At 50.1% G+C, this 21,898-nt stretch overlaps 2 protein-coding genes across 3 annotated transcripts in view; one reads left to right on the forward strand and one right to left on the reverse strand.

Annotated features, from left to right (window-relative positions):
• The window catches only part of SMIM35 (small integral membrane protein 35), an 83,095-nt gene that overhangs the window by 59,864 nt on the left and 1,333 nt on the right, over window positions 1–21,898 (reverse strand). The window lies entirely within an intron of this gene.
• The window catches only part of TMPRSS4 (transmembrane serine protease 4), a 45,009-nt gene continuing 36,376 nt past the window's right edge, over window positions 13,266–21,898 (forward strand). The window contains exon 1 of the mRNA XM_019037725.4: window positions 13,266–13,520. Coding sequence (XP_018893270.4) covers window positions 13,518–13,520 — 3 coding nt within the window. The 5' untranslated portion in view covers window positions 13,266–13,517. The remainder of the gene's footprint in view (window positions 13,521–21,898) is intronic.

A 21,898-nucleotide genomic window follows, 5' to 3' on the forward strand; every position in this document is an offset into this window, starting at 1 on the left:
AGGGAGGGCATGAAAGCCCCGTGTCCCTTACCCCATATCTCACCCTACGTATCTCTTCGTCTGTATCATTCGTAATATCCTTTATAGTAAACCTGTAAAGGTAAGTGTTCTCCTAAGTTCTCTGAGTCACTCCAGCAAATGAGGGAGTTGTGGGAACCCCAAATGAAGAACAATTGGGTAGAAGGTCCAGAGGCCTAGGTTTGTAACTGGTGGGAAGGGAGTTGCGGTCTTGTGGCACTGAGCCCTCATCAACCATAGGATCTGTTGCTATCTGGTAGATAGTGTGGGAATTGAGTTGACTCGAAGTGTCAGCCAGTGTCTGCTGCAGAAATGATTGCTTACTGGTGTGTGGGGAGAACCCCCAGGCATTTGGTCACAGAAGTCTATTGCGTTGATGATTGTGGCATGAGAACCAAGGGGAAAATTGAGTTTGAGTTTTTTCCTAACACACCAATCTATATCACTCTTCTTTTCTCTTGCAAAGAAAAAATTTTAAATGGGAGATCAGATAGGCACCAATCTGCCATTGATTTCACACACTGTGTTCCCCATCCACATGGACCCCAAGGTCCCACCGGAGGTTCAGGTTGGCTGTTCTGGGTGTCATCCTCAGAGTCATCACTAATACTAAAGGGTTTTGTTTGTTTTCTTTTTAAGAGAAGAAATCTCCCTATGTTGCCCAGGCTGGCTTCAAATTCCTGGGCTCAGGAGATCCTCTTCCCTCAGCCTCCTGAGTAGCTGGGACTACAGGCATGTGCCATCGTGCCTGGCTTTTGTTATTGTTATTTGTCTGTTTTTTCAGGGGTGGAGATTTTTTGTTGTTTTTTTCATCACTATTATTATTATTATTATTATTATTATTATTATTATTATTGAGACAGGGTCTCACTTTGTTGCCTAGGCTGGAGTGCAGTGGCAAGATCTTGGCTCACTGCAACCTCTACTTCCTGGGTCCGAGCCATCCTCCTACCTCAGCCTCCCAAGTAGCTGGGACTACAGGCATGTGCCACCACGCCTGGCTAATTTTTGTAATTTTTAGTAGAGATAGGGTTTCGCTATATCACCCAAGCTGGTCTCATATTTCTAGACTCAAGTGATATGCCCGCCTGGTGGAATTGTGCTGGGATTACAGGCGTGAGCCACCATGCCCAGCCTTCATCACTAATATTAAATGCTAGCCTTCTCTGGGTCAAGCCCCGAGTGGGCTCTGAGTCAAGCACACCCTGCCCTGGAGTGATCCAGATATCCCAACTCAGAAATGACCAGATAAGGCCAGAATGCATATTCCTGTCCTAAAGCGTGGCCCTGTAGAGCCCTTCTGCGTGGTCAAACACCCATCCCTCCCCAGCCTAGGCAGCTGCACAGCGCCCAAACCTGCCCTGCCCCACCTGCTTCTCCACTGCATTTCACTTTGCTTATCTCAGCATCCGATTACAGCAAGGACACTCCCAGCCTAATCTGGCTTTCCCAATGCTTTGGCCTAGAGCACCATGAAGAAGTAGCCTTGTCACGTCCATGATGGCTCACAGGAGGAGGAAGACAGGGTACCTGCATTTTGAGTGGTTTTGCAAAAGTGAAATATAGAGAGTGATCATGAGGCAGGAGAATAGGGCCTGGAGGCAGGGAACCTAAGGCCAATTCATGCTGACTTCCTAGAACTAAATCAAAAGGAAAACCCCAACTTTCACACCTTCAGTCGCTGGCCAAGTTTTCTTTTGCATAGGAGTATAACTTTGTAACTTCACTTTAGCCTCTGGTCACTTTCCACGGGCAAATCAGACATTTGCATAGGGTGTAACTTTGTAACTTCACTTCAATCTCTGATTGGTCTGTCTCCACAACCAATCAGACTGATTGTAGTCCTCCCGATCAGACTGATTGTGGTCCTCTATTTCATTTACATAGGGTGTACACTAAGTAATCAATGGGAAACCTCTAGAGGGTATTTAAGCCCCAGAAAATTCTGTACCCAGTCCCTTGAGCTTCTTGTTCAGCCCACTCCCACCCTGTGGAGTGTGCTTTTGTTTTCATTAAATCTCTGCTTTTGTTGCTTCATTATTTTCTTGCTTTGTTTGTGCATTTTGTCCAATTCTTTGTTCGAAGCACAAAGAATCAGGACACCCTCCACTGGTAACAATCAGGGTCTGATACCTGGGATGCAGCACCCAGTGACCAGGCTAGAATCAGGAGGTCTGGACAGAGGACACCATTACTGCCTGATTTACTCATCATGACCATGACCCAGCCCGCTCGCTCACCTGGGCCCTGCTGGGGAAGAGGGGGCTGCAGCCCCAAACCAGCCACAGGACCCCCGGTCGTACGACCTCCACCCAGGGCTCTCCCTGGCACCTCTGACTCAAACTGTTCAGTCCCAGACTCTTCACCTTTCTCCCCAAACCCACCTCTGTTTGCCACCTTGGTAGGTGGTACTATTATTTGCCTAATCCCCCCAGACACCTGGAAATACCCCGGGATTGGATCTCTTCGCCCTTGTTTTCCAAGTCTAGTCAGTCACCAAGTCCAACGTGCATGTGAAATTGCTCTGCCCTCCTGGCTGCCCTACCCTGGGTTTGGGATCTCATCTCTCACCTGGACCGCTGCATGAGTTCCCTACTATTCTCTCTACCCCAGGCTCTCCATCCACACAGCTACCAGAGTGATCTTTCAAAATAAAACAAAAACAAACAAGTCATCCTCCTGTTTAAACAACTCCTACTGGCTCCTTATTGCCTAGAGCTGTGGTCTCCAAAGTTCTTTGATCTCTGTCAGTAACAAAAAAATTTTAGCACACATCTCTAATATATGTATTTATGTATAAATTACATTTACATACATTACCATCACTAGCCAATATCTGAAGGCATAATACGCCCTGAGAGACAGAGTAGTACTAACATCAGGAGACTTGAGACTATATTTCAAATTATCTTAGCCGGGCATGGTGGCATGCCTGAGTCCCAGCTACTCAGGAGGCAAAAGGATCACTTGAACCCAGGAGATCAAGACTGCAGTGAGTCGTGATCCTGCCACTGCACTCCAGCCTGGGTGACAGAGTGAGACCTTGACTTAAAAAAAAAAAAATCAAAACATTATCTTGATAATTCTGGATTTTTTATTTTTTGCCAGTTTCTATCAAGTAAAATGAGATTGTTACAATTTTACACTCAAGATAGAAAGATAATGGGAGCCCATTCCGAGTAGGGGAGCAAGAGCCTGGCCATTTGCTTGTGCTTGCCTGCATCCTTCTCTTAATCCCTGATATCTTTTCAGGAAATTTGCTAAATACCTTGTCCGTTGTGTGAGGATTAATTTAGTTAAAACCAGATGAGATCACCGAGAAATCCACTTCACAGACCACATGTAAACATGTCACAATATGCTAACCCCCTCAGACCCTCGCAGATGCGCACAACATGTGGGCCATTGACACAGGGACCAAGTTCAGACACGAGGCCAACCTGTACATTAAATATTAGAAATGCACCAGGTGCGGTGGCACGTGCCTGTAGTCACAGCTACTCGGGAGGCTGAGGCAGGAAGATCACTAGAGTCCTCACTTGAGTTCTGGGCCTCGCTTTGCTATGCTCATCAGGTGTCCACACTGAGTTCAGCATCAATATGGTGACCTCTTAGGAGCAGGGGACCACCTGGTTGCCTAAGGTAGGGTGAACTGGCCCAGGTGGGAAATGGAGCACCTCAAAACTCCCATGCTGATCAGTAGTAGGATCATGCCTGTGAATAGCCACTGCACTCCAGCCTGGGCAGCATAGCGAGACCCTGTCTCTTAAAAAAAAATTGGCTGGGCGCAGTGACTCATGCTTGTAATCCCAGCACTTTGGGAGGCCAAGGCAGGCGGATCACCTGAGGTCAGGAGTTCAAGACCAGCCTGGCCAAGATGGTGAAACCCCGTCTCTACTAAAAATACAAAAAATTAGCCAGGTGTGGTGGCGCGCCTATAGTTCAACTTCTCGGGAGGCTGAGGTGGGAGAATTGCTTGAACCCAGGAGATGGAGGTTGCAGTGAGCCAAGATCACGCCATTGCACTCCAGCTTGGGCAACAAGAGTGAAACTCCATCTCAAAAAACAACAACAAAACAACAACAAACATATATATATATATATATATATGAAAAGTTTAGTTGCTTTGTTTTTAGTTAAGAAATACACAGAAATAGAAGTTTCTCTATTTTTTCTCTATCCCAATGGTTTGTCTTGCATAATTTCTGGGTACAAGAACTCTAGGGGCTTCCAGTACATAAGGTCTGTGTCCAAATTCCTTACTTGTGTACAGATCCTTCAAAAGAAAATGTCTATTGCAAGAGTTTCTCATAACTGGAGCCACGTATGATTCATCTCCCCGGCCCCAGCACCAAGCAGCCACAGAAAGGATGCTCAGTATCTGTGGGTCAGTCACCATTTCCCCAGCGCACACAATCTCCTCTCTGGACTGGATGCTCTTCCTCCCATTGCACCCCTGGTTTTCCACCTGACAAAGTCCTGCTCCTCCCCGTAAGCTCAATCCAAATGCTCCCTCCTTGGGGAGGGAGCCTTCCGGCTCTGTGTGCTCTTTCCTCTTAGAGTTTGCCAACAGGATGACAGCACGATCTCTGTGTCGAGTCTCCCTCCCGGCCTGTGAAAGAGCTGCGGACAGCGCCTTATTCATCTGTGTGTCCTCAGTGTCCAGCACACTAGAGGCGCTCGTAAACGTTGGATGAAGGAGAGGCTTTTACAGAGACGGGGGTGAGGCCAAGAGACAGTCTGGGCGCAAGGATTTCAGTTTCAAGAACTTTCATTCTCAGCCTGAACCCACCCCTCTGCAGGCAGCCTGGGGAATGAGCTGGGGCGAGAATGAAGGAGGGAGGCCGAGGGAGGGTGAGTCAGGATGGTACCTGCATGTGGAACCTCACAGCGCTGTTCCCTGCTGGCCTTTCAGGCTGCAGATGAGGTCTATTGGGAAAAGCGAGAAACCCGGGGTAGCGGAGTGAGCTTCCACCACCTGGCGGCGCTGTGTCTGCATTCTCGGCCACCCCACAGAGGCCCAGCGGCATCCAGGAGCCGTGGTCTCTCCCCACGCATCACTCCGTGGCCAAAAGCACTCAGTCAAGCCAGAGGCACCAGCATTATCAATACATTATCATCCGTGGGATTTGGCAAGGCCTAACCACGACGATCTAAAAGCTTTCTCTCTTCCAACGGGTTCAACCCAAAGAACTCATTTGTTAATGGACCACCATTGACTCATCACCCTCATGGAAAACTGAATCATCCCCAGGTCTTCCCCCCGCCAGTCCTCTCGATTCTGCATCAGCAGCATCTGTGAATACCAACACCCCAGCATCCCACACTGCACCTGTGCTCTGGGTCTGCCTGCCAAGTACAGGCTGTGAGGTATCGGGCCACCCCCTCAGTTCCCTCATCTGTAAGATGGGAACATTAAGACTTTGTTTGCAAGGTTATTAGATATCTTATACATGCACAACACAGAGTAGAATGTCAGTAAATAATATTCGTCTTCCTTTTCTTCGTCTTCATGCCGGTAGACCAGGCTTTAATTAAGATCTTCTCCATCTCTTGCCTGAACTATTGGCACTGTCTCTAACCCCCTCTCCCTGCCTCGCCCCCACACTACTGCCAGAATTATCTTCCTCTGCGGCAGGAGTTATGTTTTAAACCAAAGTCACTCTCCCAACATTTACACACCTTTCGTTTGCCAGTCACTGTGCTGGTGCCACAGGTATAAATAAAGGAGAGATCTCCCAGGGAGCTCAGTACAGGGTCTTCATATACGCTTTAGAGACTGTTTTAGTTAGAATACTGCCATGGCTTCAGTGTGTGTCCCCAAAAGCATGTGTTGGAAACTTAATCTCCAATGCAATAGTGTTGGGAGGTAGGGCCTAAGGAAAAGGTATTAGGCCATGAGGGCACAGTGAATGTATTATTCTGTTATCTTGGGAGCTGGTTCCCTATAAAAGGATAGAAAGAAGTTCATACAAGGCCAGGCACCGTGGCTCGTGCCTGTAATCCCAACACTTTGGAAAGCCGAGGTGGGTGGATCACCTGAGGTCAGGAGTTCAAGACTAGCCTGGTCAACATGGCAAAACCCCGTCTCTACTAAAAATACAAAATTAGCCAGGGGTGGTGGCAGGCACCTGTAATCCCAGCCACTCGGGAGGTTGAGGCAGGAGAATCACACAAACCAGGAAGGCGGAAGTTGCAGTGAGTCGAGATCACGCCATTCACCAAGGCAATACAGCTGGGAGGCAACAGAGCTAAGATTTAAAGCTATGCACGGAGGTCATTCCAAGTATATGTTGTTCATTATCTGGATACTGAGAAAAATAAATGGGATAAAGTAAATCTATACCATTTACTTTCTAGCCAGATTCTTTTTTTTTCTTTTCTTTTTTTTGAGATGGAGTTTCACTCTTATTGCCCAGGCTGGAGTGCAATGGTGCGACCTCGGCTCACTGCAGCCTCTGCCTCCCGGGTTCAAGCAATTCTCCTGCCTCGGGCTCCCCAGTAACTGGGATTACAGGCACCCACCACCACGCCCAGCTAATTTTTGTATTTTTAGTAGAGACGGGGTTTCACCCTGTTGGCCAGGCTGGTCTCGAACTCCTGACCTCAGGTGATCCATCTGCCTCGGCCTCCCAAAGTGCTCGGATTACAGCCGTGAGCCACCGTGCCCAGCCTCTAGACAGATTCTTATTAAAAACACTGTCAAACACTGTATGTTCATGGTCTGGAGTTTATAGTGCATGTAGGATGGAAAGCAGTATGTCCCAGCTCCACTGTCCTTCCTGTGTCTTCTAACCCTTGGGCTGCCCCAGGGTGAAATTAAGAGTATCCTGGAGAGACAGATGAAAAGAAACGGGATGGACTCACAAATAATCTGAAATTAGTTCCTTGCCTAATTAAAGGGGAGAGGACTGAGTGAACAGGATGTTCACTGAGACTGCCGGCAAATTACACGGACAATATGGAAACCGGAACCGAGGCAAACCCAGGCAGGACTCTGGTGCTACAGGAACCTGAGTCCTTCCCAGAGGTCCCCGGTGGGCTGCAGAAGCCAGTGTAGGCCCCCTCCAGGATCTACGCAGGGCCCACCATGCATGGTCTAGGGCAAAAGGTCTAGGCATCCTGGGTTACACTGACCTGGATCTCAACCCTGCCTGAGCCTCAGTTTACTCCCTTGTGAAATGGAGGTAATAGCAGCACCCACGTTATAGGGTGGCTGCAAAGACAAAATGAGACAATGAGACTTCTTTCCACAGGCATAAGAGCCTGGCACATGGGAGCGCACATTATATGGTAGCTATTTCCTTACCGTGTGTGGTTTATTTGAAGCAAATGTGTCCTGCCATTCTGTCAGACTCATGCCTGTCTTCCCCTCACCCCCACCCTCAAGTCAGGCATGTGGAAGGAAACACCTGTTCATCCTGGCAGGGACCAGAGGAAGGTCAGCTCCCACTGAACAGAGGTGACTAGGGCTCAGGGTTGGGATCCAGGTTTGGGATTCTCAATTGCCTCGGTTCTTTGGTACAGATAATTGAGGCTCAATTCAACCGCCTCTGAGACTAAATGATGTCTTAGGAGAAGGATTGCTAAGCAGTAGAAATCCTTTCTAGAAAGCTAGTGAATCAACAGGGAGCCTGCTTTGCATCCCCTCACAGTGAGCCAAGGTGCCCCCTGTTGGCCTCTGTAAAAAAGACACTGGGTTCCCTCCACGCTGCATTCCAGAGCTGCTTGGTATGAGTGAGCCTGGGCTGTTGCCAGCTCATGCCCACCCACTGCGCCCTTCTCTACCTAATTTCTTGGAAGAGATGTGAACAAACGAGCCAGTCACTGAAACTGATCTCAATTTACTTGGGTTCAAAGGGAAGAACCATAGGCTTTGCTGGCTGGAAGGAACCTCAGGGGTTCATCTATGTCAAGCTCCAGTCTCTGAATTCAGCTCACTTCAGAAATAACAGCCTCTACCCACTCCTGAGTGTGGGAAGAGACCTAGAACAGCATTGCTCAAACTTTAAGGTGAATTCAAATCACCTGGGGATCTTGGAATGCAGACTCTGACTGAATAAGAGCGGGGCGTGCTGAGATTCTGTGCTTCTAACCAGTTTCCAGCACTGGTGGCATTGCTGGGTCCATGGGCACACATACCTTGAGCAGGAAGGATCTACAGGGCTTGCTGCCTTCAGAAGCTCCTAGAAGGGAAGGGCAGTATATGGGCAGACTGAGCTCTTCCAGGCAGGAGATATTTTATTTTCCCCAACCACAGTGTCTAACCACATTGTCTGATATCATCATAGAAAATACTTGCTGGCTGGCTGGATGGATGGGTGGATGGATGGCCAGGCACATATAGACGGATGAGTGGGTGACTGCTGATACTGAGATCAAATGCACGATCAGAAACAACCGGCAGCCAGGCACTGTGGCTCACACCTGTAATCCCAGCACTTTGGGAGGCCAAGGTGGGTGGAGCACCTGAGGTCAGCAGTTCGAGATCAGCCTGGCCAACATGGCAAAACCCCGTCTCTACTAAAATAAAAAAGTTAGCTGGGTGTGATGGCAGAGACCTGTAATCCCAGCTACTCCGGAGGCTGAGGCAGGAGAATTGCTTGAGCCTGGGAGGCAGAGGTTGCAGTGAGCAGAGATCGTGCCATTGCACTCCAACCTGGGTGACAGAGCTAGACTCTGTCTTCAAAAAGAAACAACTGGCAATTGATATATCATCCTACAAATTATTGTAGCTAAGCAAAAATATCTAGGGGAAAAATGAAGGCAGGAAGAAAGAAGGAAATCAGGCAGGGAGGAGAGGAAGGAGGAAGGGAGCAGAGAGAGCTGTAAAAATGAAAAAAGGTTTCCAAACCCCCAAGTGTTCTCTTTTTATCTCTACTAGAACATCTTTTTAAGCTTACTGTGATGTGTGGATGTCTCCTGTCTCCTTCAGTAGACTGTAGGGTGTATGTATTCAGAGCCTGTGTTTTATCTCCTAATCCACAGTGCCTAACACAAGAGGTAGGCTTAGCATGAGCTCCATAAACACACATTTTGTGAAATGAATGCGGATAACAGTGCCATTTACAACATCTCTCTTAGGCACCGAACACTTCACATGGAAGTGAAGGTCTTGTGTTTTCGTTGTTGTTTTTGAGACGGAGTCTCGCTCTGTCACCCAGGCTGGAGTGCAGTGGCACGATCTTGGGTCACTGCAACCTCCACCTGGGTTCAAGTGATTCTTCTGCCTCAACCTCCTGAGTAGCTGGGATTACAGGCACCCTCCACCACGCCCAGCTAATTTTTTTGGTATTTTTAGTAGAGTAGTTTGGTATTTTTAATAGAGGTTTTGCCATGTTGGCCAGGCTGGTCTCAAACTCCTGACCTCAAGTGATCCACCTGCCTTGACCTCCCAAAGTGCTGGGAATACAGGCATGAGCCACTGCGCCCAGCCAGGATTATCTCTTAATCTTCATAACAACCCTATGAGGTCAGTAGTATTGTTATCCCCACTTTACAGATGAAGAAGGTGGCGTGCAAGAGGATTAAATAAGATGCCCATGGTTACACAAATCATTAGTGGCTGAGATTAGGAGGCAGGACCCCAGGCCACTAGAGCTCATGCTCTTGACCAGGGAGGATTCAGGTTTTGAGAGGCCTGAAGCTTATGCATTTTGAGGGGCTTGTTTTTTTTCAAAAAGCAACAGGCTCTTTAATGTGGTTTAAACTACATCCAGATCAAGTCCCTGGCTGTTGTGAATGCCGAAAAGAGACAAAAAAGCTGCCGGTGCAGCTTCAAACAAGTCTGAGCGTCAGGCTGGCCCATAAGGAAAGTTGCAGGGACAGGAGGCAGCCCCTTCCTCCAGGAAGGGCGACAGGAGCAGCCCGGTGCCTGCCTGTCCCTGGGGTGACCGCCTCTGTGCTGTGCAAGGCGGGAGGGCTGTGGCAATAGGCCTTGGACCTCCCCCATGGACACCAGCGAGTTCCCCTGGCCTCTGGGTCAGCCCTCAGCAGCGCCGCCATGATGGGGTGGAGGAGGGTTGAATAACCATCTTTACAGAAATAATATTCTCCTGCAGAACGTGTCTGAGCTCAGACCATGGTCCAGAAACCTCATAGGAAACAAACAACAAAGTTTTTTAAAGTGCTGCTGACACCTCTCAGAATCTGGTGTGCATAGAGCTCTCAGCTGGACGAGACCCGTTGGTCCTAAAACTGAGGTCACCTGTATGGGACCAGCCTGGGTGAGGAAGGCTCTGGCCTTCACTCACAGGGATAGGCCACTTCTTGAGGGGCTTTCTTGAAGAAAAAGCACTTCAAAGAAATATTCAGCAAAATTTACAAAAACGTATGATTGTGTGAACATATTGCCGGGCCCTTTCCCAGGGCCCTGGAAGGAACCGTGCAAGTGAGGGGCTCTGAAGCTTCAGCTTCAGGAGTTTCATGATAACTCTGCCTCGGATCTTGACACACATGCTGGAAACAGATAAGGAAAGGGAAGAAGGAAGAGAAAAAAATGTCAAAAATAAAGAGGAAGAGATAAAAGAGAAGTAATGGGAGGGAAAGAAGGGAGGAAAAACGGGAGGAGAATCTAAAGAGATGGATGGGCAAGAGAAAGAAGCAGGCAGGACAGGGCTGAGGGAGAGCTGAGGCTTCCTCCAGGAGAATGGGGGTTCTGGGCCGGGCGCGGTGGCTCACACTTGTAGTCCCAGCACTTTGGGAAACCAAAGCGAGTGGATCGCTTGAGCTCAGGGGTTTGAGACTAGCTTGGCCAACATGGTGAAACCCTGTCTCTACAAAAAATACAAAAATAAGCCAGGCATAGTGGCTCACACCTGTAATCCCAGCTACTTGGGGGACTGAGGCGGGGGAATCCCTTGAGCTCAGGAGGTGGAGGTTACAGTGAGCTGAGGTTGCACCACTGCACTCCAGCCTGGGCAACAGAGGGGGACCCTGTCTCAGAAAAAAAAAAAAAAAAAAAGAATGTGGGTTCTGGTCCAGCTGGTTTTCCCTGGCACCTGGGAGAGGTGGGCCTCTGTTGTCTCCAGGCCACTGTGCCTCCCTCTGTAAACCTTCACCCCCACCTGCAGGCATCACAGCCACCCTGCCCAGTTCTGCTTATGTGCCTTCTTCCCGGACCTCTCCACAAACTCCCAGACCCAAATGGGAGCAGAAGCCAGGAGGGCTAAGTCATCATCCCTCCAACCAGCCATGCCCAGCAGCCTTCATGCCCAGACAGCTGCCTCTTTCCTGGTTCATCACCTGAGCACCAGGTGAAGCAATGCAAACCTGTGGGCCAGATGTTTAGCCTGGCACATAGAGGAACCAAGACAACTGAAAACGTGGCTCCCAGTGGCCCACTGGCTTCTCACTGCCCTTCTGCTGGGGAGGTGCCTGCCTGGACCATCACGGCCCTGACCCTGAGGTCACCTGAGATCACAGGCTCTTGCCTCTGCCCAAGACTTCCAACTCTCAAGGCCACCAGCCATCAGTAAGGAAGGGCTGGGGCTGTGCTGGCTCCAGAGCCCTGCAGGCCAGCTTCAGATCTCTGCTGCTCAGAGACAAGTCCAAGGCCACACTGCATTCATCAGCTGAGATTTGGCCAATAATCCATTACACAGATCCAGTATTCCTCCTGCTCAGACATCACTGGGGTCCTCCATGGGCCATATTATCCCAAACCATGAACCTGGGGCTTTCAAACACTTGTGTTCCATTCAGCCTGTTCACAAGCCTGGCAGTGTGAACCAGTAAGAGAACCAGGTTCCAGCACCAACTTTGCCCGAAACTACTTCATGTCCATGAGCTATAGTTTCCTCAGCTGACAAATGGGAACAAAATATTGGGGTTGTTGATGTTGGAGAATTAAAGGGCTGATACACAGAAGCACGTTATCAACAGAAGGACTAATACACGCGTCTGACCCAGGCTGGTCTCCTGGGAGGGTCAGGTCTGAGAAATGGAAGGAGATCTGGATTCATATGGAACCAGACACTAATTCATTATGTGACTTTGGGTCATTGACTTTGCCTCTCTGGAATTTAGTTTTGTCACCCACAGAATGGGGGAACAACGTGGACAATTATCCAAGTCTCTCCCAGCAAAATGTCTGTGGCTGTAAGGTTTCACCTTGCACATCCCCTGGCCAGGGGGGCAGCTCCAGCTATCAGGATGTGGCAGAACGTGAATCAGAAATGATCCTGTGGGGCTGGGTGCGGTGGCTCACGCCATAATCACAGCACTTTGGGAGGCCGAGGCAGGTGGATCAGTTGAAGCCAGGTGTTTGAGACCAGCCTGGCCAACATGGCAAAACCCCATCTCTACTAAAAATACAAATTAGCCAGGCATGGTGGCGCACAACACCTGTAATCCCAGCAGCTACTTGGGAGGCTGAGGCACGAGAATCACTTGAACCTGGGAGGTGGAGGTTGCAGTGAGCCAAGATCGCGCCACTGCACTCCAGCCTGGGCAACAGAGACTCTGTCTCAAAATAAAATGAAATACAAAAACACAAAACTTAGCTGGGTGTGGGGGCAGGTGGCTGTAGTCCCAGCTACTCGAGAGGCTGGAGCACGAGAATTGCTTGAACCTAGGAGGCGGAGGTTGCAGTGAGCTGAGATTGCGCCCCTGCACTCCAGCCTGGGGGACAGAGAGAGACCCTGTCTTAAAAAAAGAAAAGAAAAAAAGAAAGAAAGAAAGAAAGAAATTACCCTGTGGACGAGGAGACGTGGGCTCTAGCCAGAGCACCAATAGTGATTTTCAGAATATTGAACGGCTGCTGAGGCAGGGGCAGGAAGCACTAGTACATTGGCTCTGTGCAGGATAGCTTCACTTCTGGGATCCAGGGAAAGGGGGTACATCTTACCTCCCTAAGAGAAGAAACTCCCTCCTTCTCTGTGGACTTTCCAATCCTATTGCTCCACACCTGGCAATGATCCCTTTGTACTGAGCTGCAAACTCTGTCGCCCAACCCCCAGACCACTCCAACTTCCCACAACCCCAAACTAAAGCACCCACACAGTGAGAAGTCATGCACCTAGAAGGTGGGGGGGGGGGGGGCGGAAACTTCTGGCATCACCCTCAGCCAACACCCAGTTGGGTGGAAGTCATTCAGGTGGGAAGGCTTTTGTTACGCCTTAGGTGTGTCACCTGTTCTGAGGCCGAAGGTCCCATGAATTACTTCAGGCGTTGTTCCAGCCCCTAAAATAGGTGTCAGGTTACAAGACACATAATCATTCCAGTTTGGCAACTTCACTTGTAGGGCTGTTTTAATCAAGCTGCCCAAAGTCCCCCAATCACTCCTGGAATACAGCAGAGAGAAGCAGCAGCTTGCTAAGCGGACAAGGATGCTGGGCGTGAGGGACCAAGGCCTGCCCTGCACTCGGGCCTCCTCCAGCCAGTGCTGACCAGGGACTTCTGACCTGCTGGCCAGCCAGGACCTGTGTGGGGAGGCCCTCCTGCTGAGTGACAATCTCAGCTCCAGGCTACAGGGAGACCGGGAGGATCACGGAGCCAGCATGGTGAGTGTGGGGGCCCTCTGCTCCCAAGACACAGGAAGGGTAGGTCTCCCCATGTAAGGCCCTTCAAGCAGCCTGAGCGTCCATCAGCTGAGAATTCTGTGACACCTTCTAGGTTAAAAAAAGAGGCCACACCCAAATCCCCTCACACCCCAGCCCGGTACACGTCTCATACCCACCTGCCTTCCTCTCTTCCTCCATTGCCATGGTCCTTGGACCAGCTCACCTAAGAAGCTGAGCACAGAGCCAGGGCTGTCCTTCCCGACTATTCTTTCCTGAATCCTGCATGTTCTTTTGCCCAATGTCTCCAGGTCTGTTGGTTAGAGGTTGGCACTATTTTTCCAAGGCAGGGGGCTGTTCTGATGCCACGGTTGCCCTCTGCCACTCCCTGGGGAAACTGACTCCTTTTCTTTTTAAAGAAAAGTGTAGACTGGGTGCAGTGGCTCACGCCTGTAATCCCAGCACTTTGGGAGGCCAAGGCAGGCAGATCTCTAGAGGTCAGGAGTTTGAGACCAGCCTGGCCAGTATGGTGAAACCCCGTCCATACTAAAAATACAAAAAATTAGCCAGGCGTGGTGGCAGGTGCCTGTAATCCCAGCTACTTGGGAGGCTGAGGCAGGAGAATAGCTTGAACTTGGGAGGCGGAGGTTGTGGTGAGCCAAGATTGTGCCATTGCACTCCAACCTGGGCAACAAGAGTGAAACTCCGTCTCAAAAAAAAAAAAAAAAGAAAGAAAGAAGGAAAAGAAAAGAAAACAGTGCAGAGATGCCTCCAAACAATCTAGGGTGTTTGTGGACATCTTTTACTTGGTCTCTTTTCATGCCCTCACCCTCTCTCCTCCTTCTCCTCTGAATACCTGGAGCGTCTTCGCTGTCTTGGGGCAAAGAGAATCAACCCCATCTTTCAAGGAGGACAGCTGAGGGCCAGGGAGGGGAAGAGATAATAACTGGGTCTGAGGAGGAACCCAGGGGTCTTCCTTCTCCAATCCTTGGCCAAGAGGCAGCAATTGCCCAGCCACCAAAGTGAAAGGGAAGGGAAGAGAGGAAAGGAGAAGCCACTGTCCAAGGGGGAAGGGTGTGACCTGCAGGGGCCCCTTGAGTGATTGTCTCCTATTCCCAACCTGAGCACTTCCCACGACACTCTTCTGAAAATTCTGGCAAGAACAATTCTTAGTGCGGTTGTAGCTGATGATCAGAAAGGGGAAGGGGCTTCCCTTTGAGCCAGGATCAAAGCACAAGCTTCCTGCTTTCCCATCCAAGGAGGTGCCCCAAAGTTTGGCCTGTGTGCAGAGACGCTGTATCCCCTGGGGCTCCCAGGAGAGGAGAGCAGCTATGGATTCTACCTAGCTGTGAGCTGCTTCTGGGTGGCAGGCACTGAGGAGACCTGGGGTGTCTCTTGAGGGAGCAACAGAGAAGGGAATCATTTCTAGGGCAGGTCACTAACTGCAGAATCAGAAGGCTGAGGCCAGCTCCCTGATTAGCTGTGCTGTCTTGAGGCATTCATCTTCCTGAGACTCACCTTCTCCCCTGCCCATGGAAACGATATGACCCACAACAGCCCCACGCACATGCACAGGGTTCGCAGAGATTACACAGCTAATACATGTGAGTAGGTTCTGGAAACCATGAAGCCCCGCACAGATGTAAGGACTTAGGACTAAAGAGGAGTCTGTGCTAGGAAATGACAGCTGGGTAGTACACCCAGCACAGACCCTTTGCCACCAGGGAAGGAGCTGGGCATTGCTGGAGGAGCGGTGGAGGGCAGGTGGGCACACTGGTGGAGGGGTCGGGTCAGGCCTGGGGCCCCAAAGGCAAGGCAGCAGCATGGCCAATCTCCACGGTATGGTCAAGGAAGTTTCTAGCCCCGGAGCTAGCCATTATACTGCCTGTGCTTAATAACCCTGTCATTAAGCCTGTGCTTTATAACCCTAGACAGCCACAGCTCCCAGCCCTGAGGGGACGATGGGATCTCCACACCCAGGCTCAGCCCTCCCTTCCCTTCCATTCCCTACCTCCTTCCATCCCCACAGGCCCCTTTCTGTGACAGTCAGGGTCCTTTGAGCTGCTGCGTCTTAATGACGGCTCTCCCCAGAACCCATTAAGCTGGGTATTCCTAGGGAGAGCTGGAGCAGGGACTCAGGCCCAGGCAGAGGTCAGAGCCCAAGCCCTGTCCCCGAAGGAAATGTGTCCCATGCTAACTACTCCATAGCTGAGGCCTGGAGGGAAGTCAGGGACCCTGGGACTGGCTATCCTGGCCTTGACTCATTACTGTTCCGGAGACCTAACCACACCCTGAGCCACCAGACGTGGGTGTTAACACCTGAGGTCAACCCCCTGACGCTTCTGGCTGCTCTGGAGGAAGCTGGTCCTCCCTCCCACCTCCTGTTTTCTGTGCCATCCTGGTACAGAGTCAAGGGGCTTGGCTGGGCTTGGCTGGGCTCAGAAATGTGGCAGTCAGGAGCCAGCCTGCGGGCAGCGGGGTGCTGGGAGCACTGCAGAGTCCACCCTGACTGGGGCACAGAATCCAGAAGCCCACTCGGCCCTGGCAGTGCCATCCTAGGCTCTGAGGTGGTAAACTGAGCTGGGCAGTGGGAAGGTCCTAAAGGGCAAGACAGGCAAGGAGGGGCTGCTTGCTTTGCCTGCTCTCCTGGATCCCTCGCCACCTGGGTGATGGGGCCTGGTGTCACTGTAACCACTCCCCCGCCAAAAGAAGCTCCAGCCAGACACCATTTAATCAGCCCCTTTCATTGGCCAGCCTCTAAATGGGGCTGGGGGTTGGGAGGACACAATACCTAGGTTTCACCCTGCAGGTGCTCAACACAGAGTGTGACAAGTATAACACCAGCAGTGGTTACAAGGTACCCCTGGAGCTGAAAAAGCAATAGATTCTCTCTAGGGAAGTCGGGAAATTGTCCTGGAAGAGAAACTATTTGCATTGGACTTTGAAGGATGAGCAGGCTCTCTCCAGGCAGGGAAAGCAGGAAGGAGCTCCAGACACAGGGGACTGCATGTGTGAACAGCAAGAAAGAGTGGTAGTATATGGACAACAGGCTCTTGTGCTGTGGCTGAAGCAAAGACTCTGGCACTCCAGGTCATGGGAGCTGCACCTGCCGAGGTGGAAGCTGCATCCCCAGGCCCTGTCCATCTCCCAGGGTGCTTCCAGCCTGACCCTGGGGGTCAAGCTCTGTGGCTGGGTCCTTCCCTGGAGAAGGGGTTTAGATGTCAGTGCTCCTGCGTGCCCCCAGGCCTCGCTCCTCCTCTCAGTCTTCCCTCAGTGCAGCTGAGAACCCAGCAGCCACCTCCCTAGCCCAGACCCATGCCAAAGCCCAAGAGATCTGAGGAGCTGAATGTAAGAAATGAGGAGAGACCAGCTCAGGGGGGTCGTGGGTAGAGGGAGAGATGAGAAAAACAGACCCAAAACAGGGCTGGGGAACTGCCGACAAGCTTCCCAAAGCCCCAGAAACGCCCCAGGGCAGCAGGAGACAAATGCTCTCAGGCCTGAAAATCTCCATGGCCTCAGACTTCCCAGGTGCCTCTTCTGCCCTCAGCCTTCCTTCCTGCTCAGGTGAAAACATCAGCCTCAGTAAAACACTTCAAGTTCCCAAGCAAGGATTCCCTGGGACAGTGAACTCCTCCAAACCTAAAGTGCAATCATCTACCACATTTTCTTACAAACCTGTTGTCACCAGAATGGGAGCTTCTTGAGGACAGGGTCTGTGTCTTTCTGTTTTTAGCCGCAAACCTAGCACAGGGCATGGCATCCATGGCATGGACTAGGCACTTAGTAAATGTGAATGAATGAATGAATGAGTGGATTGATGGATGACAGGTAAATAATCAAAGACGGAATCCCCTATAACCAATTTCTGATTTATCTGACACTGAAAACAAGGCTCACCCCAAGTCCAATTGGAAAACATGCCAGATCTATCTGAGGGGTTACTAAAGTGTTTTTATCCCAGAGGCGGATGGGCGTGAGGGAGGCACAGGTCTGAGCCTGCCCGGAAACCCTGGTGATAGGGAAGGGGAAGAGTGGGGCAGAGCCAATGTGGCAATCCCCCTGTGACACGTCTAACGCCACCTCCCAGCCTGCCACTCTGACTAACCAGCACGTCGGCAGCTGAGAAATGGGTAAACAAGATGGAAAACCGCAACAGTCCTCCCCTGCTCGTGGCCCCCAGAGCACCCTCCAGCTTCCTCGCATAATCCACGTGCAACCAGAAACTCTCGAAGGGTAGCAGATGAAAGGAACACCTGAGGAAGAGGGTGAGAGACATGATGGCCCCTGTCCAGGCGTGGGCACCTGTCCAGGGGTGGCAGTTGAGTCTCCTGTCACAAAATGTCCTGCACATCAGTCTGGCTGGGCGTCGCCCGCTGGTGCAGTTGAGCCAACCAATGCTTTCAGCATATCCTGCTGTCTCAGTTTCTTCCTCTAAATCTGTATGCATTCATTCATTCATTCATTCATTCATTCATTCAGCATGTGTTCCCTGAGCATCTACTATGTGCTAGGTACTGGCAAGATACCATGGAAGATTCAGAGAATATGCAAAATCTGGGCCTTCAATTTTGTGCACTCCATAGATGGAACAGGAGCAGGGGAGACTGCTTTCCCACACTCCAGACAAAGCCTGACACTCACTCACTCACTGATATCCACAAGAAGGGGCTAACCGTAGAGCCAAGGTCAGCCCCCTCACCTTCATCCCATCTCCACCCTGACATCACTCACGATCACATCTCCAGTCTCCAGAGAGGAGGGTCTTGCCAGGCTGCTGGGAGAACCTGTCCGGACACGTAGGAGTCACTGGTGGTCTTAAAGAGAATAATAGCTACAGCGGCAGTATCACATCTCTATCCAAATGCAACAAGGGCCCCATGTTGTGCTTCGAGAAGCACTTTCACATCCAAAATCTCCCTTCAGTCTAATACAACTCTCTGAGATATTGTAATCCTCATTCTACAGATGAAGAAATTGAGGCTCAGCCGGGTGTGGTGGCTCATGCCTGTAATCCCAGCACTTTGGGAGGCCTAGGTGGGCGGATCACCTGAGGTCAGAAGTTCAAGACCAGCCTGGCCAACATGGTGAAACCCCATCTCTACTAAAGATATAAACATTAGCGGAGCGCAGTGGCTTACGCCTGTAATCCCAGCGACTCGGGAAGCTGAGGCACGAGAATCGCTTGAACCCGGGAGGCAGAGGTTGCAGTAAGCCGAGATCACACCACTGCACTCCAGCCTGGGCAACAGAGTGAGACTCGGTCTCAAAAAAAAGAAAGAAAGAAAGAAATTGAGGCTCAAAGAGGTTCATGACTTGAAAAGGGTCATTCAGCCAAGGGCAAAGGGAAAACCAGTAGCTATAATTAACTTAGACTTTCAAGAAGACTAAACTAAAGTTTCATACCCAATGCTGCTCAAGGAAAAAAAACCCAAATTACCGGGAGACCATTAACGATAGAAAATTGATTTAAAGAGAGAATATTATAAGTGGATCAGGCCTAGGACTAATCCTATCTGTGGGAGGAGACAAGAGAAATTTCAGGTTGAGAGTGAGCTCTTCAGAATCACAGACCCTAAGGAAAAACCTTAGAGGTCTCTGCGAGTGGGTTCCCCAAGCACACTTTGACCTCAGAGCCTTTTGCTCCACTGAAATCAAATGCAGAATCCTCATATGGGACACAGAGGGAAAAACAGAGCTGCAGTGTTTGAAAGGACTGTCCCCCACCCCCGCCACTTCTGCCCTGCCTCCCTCTCCTCTGCTGCGCCGCTGCGGGGCTCGGTCGAATCCCCCAGGGGTGCTCAGAGCCTTTATCTGACCCTGGCCCTCGTCTGCCACAGAAACCTTCACAATCCAGCTTTTGCTCACACATCTGTTTCTAGAAGCTACGGTTGCTGAAAACAATCTTTCCTTTGCCAGGAGAAAAGACTTTCTGTAACTTTCCCCATTCCTCCTAGAACTGTCTTTTGCCTTTCTCAGACGGCCACACACACTTGAAGCTTTCATGCTTCCACTGGTCCTTGCTTCTCTGAACTGCGTGTTCCACCCTCTCTTCCGAGAGAGTTCACACAGGTCACACGACATCACCTCCGGTCCCGACTGCCCTGGTCACTGTCCCCAGATGCGCTTAGTCCACAGAGTCCCCTGCTGAAGCCAAGCCCCGGGGCCCATGAAATCATAAAAGTCGCTCTTTGCTCAGTTCCTATTACATACATGAGAGGCCCTCTATGAAGCTCCTTCCCATTAATAATAAATAATTTTTGACTATGAGTATCTACTATGTCATGAACTTCCCAGATTCTATTTTAATATTGTTATTAATAATTAATAAAAAATAATAGAATATACTCCATGGGCAAAAGAGCTTTACCTCTGGTTCACTGCTAGGTCTCCAGGGCCCAGAAAGGTGCCTTACTAAATGAGTAAACTATTATTGTTGTTGTTATCATTATTACAGTTAACAATTACTGTACTCTTGGCTGGGTGCAGTGGCTCACACCTGTAATCCCACTTTGGGAGGCCGAAGAGGGCAGATCACATGAGGTCAGGAGTTCAAGACCAGCCTGGCCAACATGGTGAAAGTACAAAAAATTAGCTGAGCGTGGTGGCAGACGCCTGTAATCCCAGCTACTCTGGAGGCTGAGGCAGGAGAATCGCTTTTACCTGGGAGGTGGCGGTTGCAGTGAGCCGAGACAGCGCCACTGCACTCCAGCCTGGGCAACAGACCGAGACTCCATCTCAAAAACAAAACAAAACAAACAAACAAAAAAACAATTATCGTACTCTTACCTTGCACCAGGTAATGTACTATATGCTATGCATATCTGGGGCTCCTTAGGAGGGAGACTTACTGCATCTCTCTTTCTCTCTCTCCCTCTTTTTCACACACACATGAAACTGAGGTTCTTGGTGGTTCAATAACTTGCTAAAGCCTCAGGCCAATGAGCAAATAGGATTCAGACCCAGGCTGCAGGATTCCATGGCCTGTGCTCTGTGCACTGTAAAACACAACCTCTCCTAGCAAATGAAATTTCAGCAAGGAAAAACTTCATGAAGCACTCGGCGAGTTATGTGAGTGGGCAGGAAAGCAGTAAAGGAACTTCAGGTTATGCAACTGCAAAGTCAGAGATGCAGAGAAGACACTGAAGCACTATTAAAGCACTGTTTATAGGATCCTGAGCTCTGAGTTCACAGGAAACAGATCTAGGAGTCACTAAAACCTGTGCCAGGAGATTGGCTGCAAGCAGCCACACCAGCCCAGCAAGGCTGGTTATCACTGGGGCCTCCAGAACAAACGAGAATCCTCATCCCTGCCCCTGCACAGAACCACAGCACAGACCCTCCTTGAACATGTGTGGAGTTCTGCTCTCCATGCCTGTAGGGTAATTGGGGCAGACAGCACTAATTTTCACTTGCTAAACTCCTCTATGTTTCAAGCACCAAGCCAGGCACATCACATGTGTCATCAATAATTCTCACCAACAACCCTGTGAATTAAGTCATATTCTCCCCATTTTACAGATGAGAAAACTGAGACTCAGAAAAATTTATTAACTTGCTCAAGACTTCATGGCTGGGAAGAGGCAGAGCTGGATTCAGGCCAGTGTTCCTGCCTCAGAGTTCAGGAGGAGCAGGATCAAGGGAAAACCCCCTTCTGATCAAGGCAGCTGAGACCCCTCAAACTGCAAAGACCAACCTAGGGGGCTATGAGCAAGTCTGTAAAATCATGCAAAGACCAGATGGGGCTCCCGGGGGCTTGCAAAGGTGCTGAAAATGTGCACGGTGCTGAGCAGGTGGCGCACCTTACAGAACCTTTCTCCCCATCATCTTGTGAAGTCGCTTTTATTGTATCCACATTCCAAAGAAGGAAACTGGGTCCAGGAGCTGTTTAGTGACTTGCTCAAAAGTTGTTCTACAGATGGAGGAGTCAGATCTTCTTCTTCTAGTTCTTCTTCTTCTTCTTCTTCTTTTTTTTTTTTTGAGACAGAGTCTAACACTGTTGCCCTGGCTGGAGTACAGTGGCATGATCTTGGCTCACTGCAACCTCCGCCTCCCGGGTTCAAGCAATTCTCCTGCCTCAGCCTCCCGAGCAGCTGGGATTACAGGTGCCTGCCACCACGCCCAGCTAATCTTTTGTATTTTTAGTAGAGATGGGGTTTCACTATGTTGGCCAGGCTGGTCTCAAACTCCTGGCTGGAGTCAGTCCCAGTCAGTTCCTTTTCCCTCCCTGCCACTTCCCTCCCCGCCATTTCCCTCCCCCTTAAAATTTAAAGGACAACTCAGGACAAGCAAAAGTGAGTACAATTCTTGAAAGATGGTATAAACTCTGTCTTTGAACCTTTTTAAATTAACGTCAGACTGCTCCATGGATGGCAGGTCCTCAG

This window comes from Gorilla gorilla, chromosome 9 (genome assembly GCF_029281585.2).
Source record: "Gorilla gorilla gorilla isolate KB3781 chromosome 9, NHGRI_mGorGor1-v2.1_pri, whole genome shotgun sequence".
Classification (NCBI taxonomy): domain Eukaryota; kingdom Metazoa; phylum Chordata; class Mammalia; order Primates; family Hominidae; genus Gorilla; species Gorilla gorilla.